Raw genomic sequence first — 12,389 nt, forward strand, 5'->3', positions numbered from 1 at the left:
TGAGACTCACTACAGCATTCAATTACTGTGCTGTGGAAGATAAGTCACATTTACCTCTTGAGACCTGAAATGCAACTACAATGGTGCTTCATCTCTACTTATTTTTCTTTCTGAAAATGAAAATTAAGACTAGATGTTAAAGTATTCATTACCTGGATAGATGGTACACTGCCCTCCTTCAACTTAGCTTTGGAAGAAGTCATTTACAGTCTTCTGAATTTTTTTTTTGCAGTAAGTAGGTTAGACTGACTTTTTTCCTCAATAATTCTTTATAAAAATAGGAATGAAAGTCAGGATTCAGAAATGCCATTAAGCTCATGATCATTTAGAGATGAGGAAGAACATTTTGGCATTATACCAAATACCACATTCTAATGAAACACGTGTTGCAGGTTTGCAAACTATACTTTCTATTAATATTTTAATTTTAAATTAAGTGTTTTAATCTTAGACTGAGGAGAATAAAGCAACATAAACAAATAAAACCAACCAAGCCAGGAAACCAAAACAAATATACTAGTTTTTGATGAACATTATTCAGTGGCTCTTTCCTTAAAAACAAAACTACACACCTCCTCCCCCTCCCAGCCCTCCCCCCCGCATTTATATACCTGGTACTCTATTTCCACCACAGAAAACAACGCGCTATTGACTACAGGCTACAAGTATATCTACCCTTCTGACCCGACCTCACTTGAGCATATCAGCAATCACATCTCAAGCCACGGGCTCTTTTGGAAGGTGAGGGATGACCTCACTAAACTTGAGCTACATCAGTCAGACTCAAGCTGGTTTTAGTACCAGCAGTTCTGTTCCCTACCCACAACAAATGCTATTAGCAGCAGCAGACAACATGGGAAGCCTCCAAACACTTGGAAAAACTATGTAACTTGGACTGATGCCCCAGCCAGTTCACCTATGGATGCCTTCCATAGCCATTATCATTGCTCTCTGACTCTCCTTACTTTCCTTCTCCCCAGTTGTTTTCTTCCAAATTAGTAAGCACACTGGAAAGCAAACCAACATAATACATTTACGAGGGAGGACTCAGTCTCAACAGGTGGAGCCTGAAGAGATGAGTGGGTCAAAAAAGGCCTGAAAAGCAAGCAAACTTAGCAGCTTGGAGTAGTCCCTCCCCCAGTATCTGTTTCTAGTCACTGTATTATCCCTGTATCAGTACTGAAAATGCAATAGTAATCCTAAATTACTGGTCACTATTCTCAAATCACACAGCAGTTCTGTGTCTGCCACATGCAGTACAGATGCTATATACGCTTAAGAAAGGGTCACAAACGTACACACACACACAGCAGGCAAGTTTCTAGCACAGCTGAAGATACAATGCATAGTTTTCTATTCCCCTTTCTATGCCCCTCCTAAATTAAGATTTATTTTTTTGAAGAGGAATAGAAGTGAAAGAAGTGTGAGTATACTTATAGGGAAGGATGCATTTAGCAGTGGCATATATCAGTGCATACAACTAACAATTGACATCCTCTGTTATCATAACCACTGTGAACACTGATGGTAACCACACAGGTGGTATCTTTATTTCACAAGATTAAAGATACAGTACAAAATGAATCTGTACATCTTTCTATTAACAGAATTTGTTTACACAATTATATTACATTTGACCAGCCTTTATACTGATTTTAAATACAAAATAAATTTACAAAACTCCTACAAGACCCTTTAAAGAACTGCAGCTGATAAAAACAAAGGGTTCCCCCCAATAGTCCCTATTTGCCATATGCATTTGCAGTAGTTCAAATCAAACTAAATATTTTTAGTTTAATATTCTCTGAAACAAAAATAGAATTTCAGTTCATTGTTGCCTATCTAAAAAGGAAACAACTTGCAAAGGTGAGTGTGATCCCCTTTTATAGGCCCAAACTAGCATATAATAGGTGGAAACTAGATAATGCATAGTCTTAAAAGTCCTTTCACAATCCATGTTTTAATGTTCTTCTCCAAAAATAATAACATTTGATAGTTGGGTTTTTTTTTACTTTAATAAGGAGTAGCTGACTTACGGAAGATGACTAAAAAGTGAGTAAAACTGTCTCATAAGTCTCATTGGGATGTTTGTATCAAAGGCCTTTTCTACTACATTGTCCCATGATGGACAATATGAAGCAAGGAAAATTATTTCAGACAGCTCTGGGACAAGTTTCACCAGTGATGAATCAGAATCCTGTTTTCTCAATAGTTCAGCGTTTCTTTCAACCAGCAAGAACAGCTAGAGTGTTTGATTAATAATTTGAGATGCATAACAATGTTTTCCCCCGTATCTTTCCACAGTTTTCCTACATATAAAACTCCCACCAACAACAGTTACCGCTCTGTAGTTCCAGTCTCGGTGCGGGGAGAGAAGAGCGTGTATCCGGGAAGGTCAAATAGGCAGACTCCAGCCTACGTTACTACAGACCAAGAATACAATTTTTCCGTTCAAAGCATGCTGGACATACTCAGAAAGGCTTCTCTTAAATCAAGTTTCCCTTCTAAAATACTCCTGCATATAAACTGTAGGACAACCTGTGTGCTACCAAAAGGGAGTAGTACTTCACTGCAGTAAACTGAGCAACTCGGCTCCTTTAGGAAAAAAGCTGCTCGATAAACTGAGTGCACAACAAGAAACATACCACTAGCAAGAGTTAAGTATACTTCCCTCAAAATGCAAGTTTCAGAACAGAGTAGCAAGGGATTGTCACAAAAACTTAAGTCATGTTGTAGACAACTGATTTTGGAAAACTTATTAATTTCTTAAATCCCTGAGTTAACTCGCCATTACTTATGGTAAGTACCTTTTCACTACTACCACTTCATTCAAATGAATGTCATCTGAAAAAGTTAGTGGTAGTAATTTGGTGGAAGGGAAAAAAGCAGGAGAAAGACTTCCTTATTGCTTCTTCAAAAAGCAGTTCTTTAAAGTGAAATAACTTGATCTTCAATCGTTTTCTTCTGCTGATTTCTTGGATGTAAAAATGCATCAGGTTCAGTGAAAGTCAGCTATAAGACTGTCACATAGCAGCAGTGATGAGAGATTCTCATGCAAATAGGATAGAGCTTTTAGAATTCAGTTCTAATAGATCAAACAACCAAAACATTTTAATCATGTAGTAACAAAATTGTTAAACATCCTAAGAGACCAATACCAATGAACCAATGGTATTTAACTGAAAAACATTTTCCATATAGTCTTTAGTTTATTCATGCCAAGCTAAAAAGAGCTATTAAGTGACAGAGGCAAAAATACTTCAGAGGGAGTGTTCAGAAGTCACAGATATCTTAGAAAGGCAGCTGGGGAGTGCTGTACATTTTAGACACTACATTTAAGTTCAATACTGTTCCATCTGCTAATGATGATTAAGACTGAACAAGACATTCCTCTATCACATGCTGCAACCCTCCAAACTAAAATGAAAGATTTGTCATATAACCAGCATAAGCATTTTGAAGTACTGAGAAGTTATACCTGTATTTTAATACTAGTCATCCATGACATTTCAGTTTACAAAAGAGTGATTGCTTATCTTCTTTCCCAAACTACAGATCTATTGTGCAACGGTCTCCTTACAAATGTACTAAGTATGAAGCCATACTAAAATCTCAATTCTAAATAAAGCGTATTGATATGTTGCTGCCAATCCACTGGAAAAGTATTTGCATGAAAGGAAGCCCTTAACCCTTTAAGCAGAACAGCTTTTGTCAGAAAGCAGCTAAAGCCTCCTCGTTAGTATTTCATTCAGCTTTAAGACAGTATATTCACAGGGTTTAATGCTAGTACAGAAAGAAATATTTAACTGCCATTGGTAAGTGAGAACAGAAACTTCCGCATTTCTTGCCTCTAAGCTACTCCCCCGCTGCTTCCCACCCCCAACCCCTGAAATTACAGTTCAATGAAAATCATTACTAAGTGAAGATTCCTCTTGCAGTCTAAAAACATCAGTCCACAGGTTGTATTCTTTACACTCATTAAAAGGCCTTTGCACTGACCTGGTGGTATCAAGAAGCCATAAACCATTAGTCTTCTTTCTCTTTGGATTTTCTTGTTACAAGGGATCCTCAAGATGGTACAGCCAGAGATGTTATTTTGACTTTCTCATGTATGCCAGGTTGGCAACAGCCAGAGCACTGCTGTAGTCTAATATATGATTTTTATCAGTCAGCCAAACTTTGGAGTAGCATCACTGAAAAAAGCCCATGCCCCTTTGTAGAGAGTATGCATCTTTGGAGCCCTTTTTTGTAGATGCATCGAACAGATGCATGCATGAGATACCACATACATTTCCTTCTTGCAGTGCAGATCACTTACAGGATTGTTGAAAATTAAATGCAGAACTTCCACCTCTAAAAATAAAAAAAAAAAGAGTAAGCTAACTCACTGAGATTTCTGGCTCTGTCCTTTCTTCAGTGTCCACAATAATACTGGTGCTTTCTGCAATCTAGACTCAGCCTCTTTGTAAAAGCAAGTTTAAATAATTTAGGAACACTACCAATTTGTTATTATGTCATGAAGTATTGCAAAGTACACAGGCTCCAAAAAAAGTTTTAGAAGGATGCGAGATCTGGGTACTGTGTGGATAGTTTTCAACTGATGAGCTTTTACAGACCCAATCTGTCCAGTCTGCCTCCTGGGCTACATACTGTCTGTCTGCTGAGAACTGTCTTGTCTAAGGGGAAATGGAGGAAAAAACTCAAAACAAAAAAGCACAAGTGGAGAGTGGCATGTTTGCTGGCTTAGTTTTACAGAGTTTATAAATAATCCATGTTAAACCATCCAAGACAGCATAAAAGACCAGAGTGTAAGAAATACCAAGAAATAACAAAATAGGATTGTAGAAATACTTGGGATGCAGATCAGAATGTAAGTTCACACAGGTCTAGTCTTTTTAGAGTTTGACTATAGTTCAGCTTCTTGGACTTAAATTGGCCATAAAATTATTGTTATTACTTTTATATAGGGCAACTGCTATCAAGCAGGTAAAAACCTTCCAATGCTAGCCTTCTGCTCTCTCTAAGAGATGAAAAGGACTCTGAATAAAGAGGAACTAGATACAGCAGGCAACATTTTTGTAGTAGCACTCTTGTGTTTCCATGAAAAAAGCCATAGTGTTATTCCATTGGCACTGAAATAACATTCAGATCAGTTTCAAAAGAATTTTCTTATCCCTGAAAAAAGGCATCATTCTAAGCAGCTTTCAGACTTTTTTTTTTTTAAACTTCTTTGCGCCTCTTTTAGGGGAGGGACCATTGATCCAAAGTCCTAAATCACAATGAAAATTGTTCCTTTTGGAAAAATCCAGTTCTTGCATTGAGGCTCTTGTTGCTATTGTGGTGGTTGATGCTCTGGTGGTGGTTCTTGTTGAGGCACAGCTGGCCGCAGTCCTGCTGGTCTGGGAATTGCCTGATGTTGCCTTTGTCTGTAAGCTATAATTGTTCCCAGAAGCAAGGCGATGATGGTCATAAGGTAAAGGTCCCACTCAGGCCCCAGCAGCTGGTCCATATCAATATGTGAAAATACCTCCCTTACCTAAGAAACAAGAAGTCCACATCATCATGTCAAAGAGCAAGAATGGGAAGTTGCATTGATTTTAAATTTGACTTGTACCATTTTTCATGTACAAGCACCAGTTTTAAAACTTCAGTAGCTCTTTTCCTTTGTGAAAAAAATAGTATCACATCCGTGACATTCTTAATTTCCAGGAACTAAATGCCAATAAGACTAAGAGCCATGCTATATAGGATGAGCTATTCTATTTTCTGTTCTAGAGATGAAGGTGCTTGATATGTAGCTTTGTAGCTTTCACATAAAAAGCATTAAAGCACACAATTTAAATCAGAATGAGGTATGTAACCATACTAGTTGTCTTACAGAAAGGGGAGCAAGTACCACATACACAGAGGCAGTGAACTGATCAGTCCAGCCAAACTGGAAGCCAGCAGCAGATTACCATGAATGACAGAACATTAAGCCCCAGGATACTTATGATGTGGTACAATGTTGAGATTTGTGCAGATAAGGTACATGGAAGTTAAAGTGACTTACTGTTAGTTTTGATTGAACTGGCTTTTTATCAGACTGCCATTTGCATAAGCATTAGCCAACACACACTTCATGCTTCACTACTGTATCTGATGGTACTACAGAGTCATTGTCAATTTAAGTCTGCATCAGCAGACTTAAAACTTGGAATATCTGTGTTCTGCATACTAGCTTCTGTGAGTGCTACATGGGTATTTGCTCAATTGATTTAGAGTATTTTGACTGTCCACTCCTGAAAGTCCCCAGCCTCAAGTCTATTAAATTTTGTCAAACTTAACTGGATTGCCTGAACTTGCATTTGCTCTAAGCGGTAATAACTCCTGTACCATTTAAATTTATTAAGTAATCCAAAAGGCAGTAAGACATCAGAATGCTGAGAAATATTTCAGACACTACTTGGAAAGAATTCACCTAAATTCCAGGCAAGTATTTTTTTCAGTGCCATCACTCAGCAGAAACTCTGCACAACAGCTAAACTATCTAATACAAAATAATATTTTTTTCCCCATAGAGATCGAACACGACTCAAGTGGGATTGTTACAGCTGAATATAAAACAGCATGAGAATTAGGGCTACAAAAAGTATTTCTTTTTTCCTGAACAGTGATTATGTCATTGTAATAATCTGCTTAACTTTGATAGCAGATGGTCATGGATAGGAACAGTCAAACAGGTTAGAGAAATTCTCTTCAAGGGAAGAACGGCACAGAAGAGCACTGGCTGCACACATTTCAGTTTCACACAATTGCACAAACAAGAAGTAGGAATCACAGCTTCAGTAACTTTCTTAATACGCAACAACACAAAACACATTCAGAAGGCTCAAGTGAGGCTTCTACTTAAGACTACAATTCAAGCTTCTTTTAAAAATGGAAAACACATTTGTTGTTCTTCCTTTTAATTCTGCATTACTTACGTTGATTTCTCGTACATACTGCAAGGAATAAATCACTCCAAGCTTGCAAAGTGCTAGGAAGACTGGAACCTGAGCATCTGGGCTTGCTTCAGCTGCCATGTCATAGAATCGTTTTGCAAGATGAATATCCTAAAGTTAATAAAATACAAAGCTCAATTTTGAAGAACTTGAAAAATTAACCATAAGATGTAGAGCTTTTTCTGTAAGCTAATGCATACTGTCATTTGACTACAAGGTTTTTGGTCAAGTTAAACAAAAACCATTCAGTAAAACTTCCCCTTTTTTCTGATGGATGTTCACCTTTGAATAGACAAGTAAAGGGAAACTTCGATCTGAGAATGAAGCTATTGTAACTGATGCTAGAATTGAAGCTCACAAAGAGATTAGTATTAATGTATTCAACCCACGCACTGTAAACTAAGGCACATATTGAGGTAACTCTAGTACAGTCTAACATCTCCGCACCACACCAAACATGAAAGACTAAGAAAACACAAGTCATGGAGGAGTACACAGCTGCAACTCCTACCAGTTATACTACAGTATGCCTGCTGCATAGTGCAGCTTCTAACCATTTCTGCACATACTCCCAACTTAGATTCTACTCCTCATCCAAAACAGACATAACTTGCATTAGTGAGAGCAGCCTGGCAAAAGCATGAGCACAAACAGCCAGCAACTTTAGGAAGAGCTTAAGTTAGCATTCTCTTCTGTGGTAGTTGGAACAATAAGGCAACTGTAGCAAGAAGAACAGAGGATACGCGTACCTGAATAGTTTAACTTTCCTTGTTTGTTTGGGTTTTTTTTTGGCTCCGCTTCAGATACATACTGTGGGATGTTAGGACACTTGGATACAAACTGCCTATGTTCACTCAGTAATGTGAAGGACAGGCCTGTGCAAGACTTACCTCTGAAGTGTTCCAAGTTGGACACTTAAAATAAGAGAAATCTCCAGGACTTCATGCCACATGTTCATTTTATAATTTTATCCTGATTGTGAAATACCGTAAAGATTTTCTGCTCATTGATACAGCAAAGCTTAGTTCCATAACACATGTGGAAATAACAGTATGAAAATCAACACATTATGTGAATGAGATGTACTAGCTCACATTTAGTATTTTAATTCAATAGAACAACTCTGAATACTCCTTGAGCCTCGAAATTCTGTCTTTTGTATAACTATTTAAAAGAGTTTCCTTACCTCCTTTGTGCTAGTATCAGTGTAGAAGCAGATCCTAAATCATGGCTTATTTTCATTTCTAATTAGCAAGCACTTTGTTCTGCTTATATATTCTTCACTTTCACTTGACAGACAAGTGAGAACTGTAGGAATCTGAGCTTTAACACACAAATAGCACTGAAATACCATGCCAAATCTTAAGAGAAGACCATGAGAAAATTAATTCAAGAAAATTAATTCATTCTTATTTTGAGCAGTATATGGAAACGGTCTTCATTCTGACATGCAGGCTCAGGAATTGGACAACATTAAATCTATGAAAAGCGTGTAACAGTGTACATGTGTGAGATTCTCAAGGGGCTTATATTTGGCATTGACCTGGTATGAGTCTGAAAACCATCTATGTACAGGAAATACAGCATAGAATCCTATATGTAAGAAAGACTATTTATTCCATAAGTAAAGAGAGAATAAGGCAAAAGCGGTTTGGGGAAAAAAAAAACCAGTAAGAAATACTGTATTTATTCAGGATTATCCAGAACGAACAGTGACCTGCACTGAAGTTGTGCAGGCCAAATTACTGATCATTCTCCCAAACTTTAGAGTGCTTGCAATCTTAATGACATGGACATAGGTGGCGAGAGAGTAAGAGTACACATTCCTTTCTTCAACAGATTAAATCCCCAATTTGTTAGATACTACAGTGCTAAAATCTTTGTATGTCCCTTCCACAGGCCTCTAGTGGAAGAACAGACTTCAGTGGTAGACATCACTTGCTACATCAGGAAGCATGATTTTAACTGTCAGTCATTTTCAGAGGTGCTCAAAATTCAGCAGTTTCAATTCTGGGAAAGGAAAGCCAAATATTCTTTTGCTTCATTCAAAACTCAGTCTTAGCCTTTTTCAGAATATCCTAGCCCAGCACCATTTTAGTGTTATCTAGTCAGTCCTAAATCTCCATCCTCTTATCTTACAGTTCTAAAGTTTTAGGACACAGCAAGCAAAGACTTTACATATTCAGAATTCCTAAGACTAGCATTATACATGGAATTTCCTTGCTTAGACGTTCTCAGTGCTTCTTTCCCATATCTATATTAACTATATCCATTTCCCTTGCAGTTCAACTCTTCCTTCCATAGTAGATCTGTATGAGAGGAAAGTATTATTCATCTGCATAAAGCAAGGCTGCATATGCTCATCGTGAGCCCCTGTGTACTCATTTCAGCTATCTCTGTGTAGCCATCTCTGCTTCAGGTTGGAGAATACTCTGTGCAAATGATAGCATTAGGACTCATTTTTCTCAAATTCTTAGCAGTTATGCTGAATGTGACGTAATAAAATTTTCAAAGTTTTTACTAATTGCTCTAAATTGGGTTGTTTTCAAGACAGAAGGCAAAAGAAATAAAGAAGTCCATGCCTGAAAGGTGGTGGTGGGGTTTTGGTTTTTTTTTTTTTGTTTTGTTTTGTTTTTTTTTTTATTAAAGAAAACCTCCCAACTTTAGCACTGTTGCTTTTAGCTGCAGGCTCATTTTCAGAAGTTAGCTAGTTTTGAGGACTCAGTTAAAAAGAGAAAACAGTCCTAAAATAAAATTTGAAGATAAGCTTTAGAAATAATGCTGTTTGTGTACTGGATTGTCACTTCTACAACTAGGTCAGTAAGCAGGTTTCAAATGTTGATTGCTTGCTGCTGCCAAAGTTGACAATATTGACCTAAGACTTGCCCTTCGCTGTTCTGACCTTTTGCCAAGAATTTAGGGGAAAAGAAGCAAAAATTGGTCTTTTAATGGACCAACAGAATAATTAAAAGGTGCATACCTAGACAAAAACCAAATGTTGAAGCTCATTGAAAACAAGGAAAATGAAACCATTTCTTACAGTTTCAGGTAACCCTGAAAATATTACTACATTCATATGTTAATTACATGAATTAATCGTACATTAACGTAAGGTAAGCTGCTCAAAATTAGTATGCAATTACTAATTACATTATTTTGACACATACAAAAACATGTTGCTCTGGATTCCATAAGTTTTAGTTAACTCATGGACAGCAATACACCATAGGCTTCCTAGGGGAACCAGATATACTGCCTTCTTTTAAGCACTGTAGTTTGTAAAGCAAATTGTGGCCTAGCCTAATTTGAAAAACCACAGCTAATAATCACATTGTTGTTGGTGCTTATGGTTTGTTACTTGAAGATGCACAGAACTTGTTTTCAAAATGTCATGATATAGAAAATAAATTAACCAGTGTTTCAGAGGATGAGAACAATCTTGTGCTAAAATACTCTGAACCTGGAATTGATTTGCATTCATTTAATTACACTTCAAAGTCTTGAAAGCATTACTCAAGCATATGGCACTCTTTTTGCTAATCTTCACAATTTTGGGCAAATAGTTTTTTCCCTTTCTATGCCTCATTTCTTCACATACGTTAAGTGTGAAGCGGATATACTTACTCATTTGCTATTGGAGAATGTATTGGGGGACAGGCTAATTCCTACTAAGTGGTTATATAGTGCCCAAAGCCCAGTAGTGGTTATGGACTTATTCTAATATTAGTAAGAACACTGTAATGAAGCAGACTATCAGCCTACAGCTTACTCACCTGCTTGATGCCCAATCCCTTCTCATGCATGTATCCCAGATTAAACATTGCTTGGGCACTGTGCTGTTGCTCTGATGCCAGTCGATAGTGAATAAATGCAGTTTCATAATCAACATCAGTACCAAAACCATAAAAATGGTAATCTCCAAGTTTAATTCTTGCAACAGTATATCCTATAAATCAAGACACAACAAAAAAGATAAAATAGCTAGGCAAAGAAAGCCTTTTAAGTTTCATATGATGACGCAATAAAGACTTTAGTATTACTTTCCACAGTTTACACAAACGGTTTCTCTTCTTCCCCTCTCACATAAACAGCTTTTTTCTTAAATTGGGTTTAGCTCACCAAAATGCAACCGATATCTATTTTCAGGAAGTCCTGTTCCCAGTAATCCTACCAAAATTTTTATTGCTATTTAGTAGCATCAGTTGAAAAGCTGTATCATGTTGTTCATAGTCACTTATTACAGAAAAACTTTTCATTTGTTATGTGGTCATTAAAGGCTTCAGCTTTGTTTTTAAAACAGAGACACCGAAAGCTTGAAAAATAAAGTCTCTCATCATCATTTGGTAATTGAATACTTCACCATTCCATCCTCTCAATTTCTAACTTTCTACTAAAAGCCACGTAGGTCTGAAGATTTTCAGACAAAACTCTTAGGCTCCATTTGCATGATACACTTGCTCTTAAGTAGAAAGCTAGTAGACAGACATTAATGTAGATGCACCTCTGTGAAAGCTAGGGACCTCACGCCGAGATATTTAGTGATTAAGTTTAGTTTTGCTTATTTTAGGAGATGATCACAAGCACCAGAGTTTAAACTTGGGTTGGTTGGACATCAAGACTGCATTCTTCATCACTGAGCTTTGCTTGCTTTGAATAGGAAATGGCATTTCTTATAAATGATGACAAGTACCAAAATCCTGAAGGGTACTTTGTATCTATTTTTCCAAGTGGATTTATTTTTAGAAAAGTCAGTGTAAACATTTCTAATGCTGTTTAACACTGCTCTACAATCCCATATGGAATGGCAAAAGAAACACACCGTACGTTTCTGTTTTAGTCCTTTTAATCTTCAGGATTTCAGAATGGCTCAGAACTGCAAGCATATTGCAATGACATTATAGCTAACAGTAGAATAAAGAACAGCAACTACCCTATGTGGAATATAACTAATGTTGAACAGAAGGAGGTAAGCTTTCCCTCCTTCCATGTTTTTTTATGAAACAGGAAATCAAACATTAATGGCTCTACTAAAAATAAACTAACTGGAATTGTGAGGTACGGACATACCTTGAGAAGCTGCCCTGTTCCAGTGAAGCAAAGCTCGAGGATAGGTTTCATTTTCTCCTACTATGCTAGCTTCTTCTAGAGAAGAAAGTAATTCAGTTAAATAGGAGCATGGTATACGCACACAAGACCACAAAAAAACCCAAGCTTATATTTAGTCTGCTGAAATGAATTAAAAACTTGAAGTAATCTGTGCTATAGCACAAACAAGATTCAACCCATCTGAAGCTTATAAAAAACCCTTTCATTTATATGGTCTTTCCATATATCTGCCCACATAAGAGCTAGGAACAAACTGTATCATTTCACCCTGAAATATTGCTTACCAAGCGTCTCTCCCAT

The 12,389-nt window shown here is 37.0% G+C and overlaps 1 protein-coding gene across 1 annotated transcript in view; it reads right to left on the reverse strand.

Annotated features, from left to right (window-relative positions):
• Positions 1-1,530: 1,530 nt before the first annotated feature.
• The window catches only part of SEL1L (sel-1 suppressor of lin-12-like (C. elegans)), a 40,979-nt gene continuing 30,120 nt past the window's right edge, over positions 1,531-12,389 (reverse strand). The window contains exons 18-21 of the mRNA XM_009319516.1: positions 12,051-12,125; positions 10,757-10,929; positions 6,966-7,094; positions 1,531-5,536 (exon numbers count right to left, since the gene is read on the reverse strand). Coding sequence (XP_009317791.1) covers positions 5,333-5,536; positions 6,966-7,094; positions 10,757-10,929; positions 12,051-12,125 — 581 coding nt within the window. The 3' untranslated portion in view covers positions 1,531-5,332. The remainder of the gene's footprint in view (positions 5,537-6,965; positions 7,095-10,756; positions 10,930-12,050; positions 12,126-12,389) is intronic.

Source organism: Pygoscelis adeliae, unplaced genomic scaffold, assembly GCF_000699105.1.
Source record: "Pygoscelis adeliae isolate BGI_AS28 unplaced genomic scaffold, ASM69910v1 Scaffold71, whole genome shotgun sequence".
Classification (NCBI taxonomy): Eukaryota; Metazoa; Chordata; class Aves; order Sphenisciformes; family Spheniscidae; genus Pygoscelis; species Pygoscelis adeliae.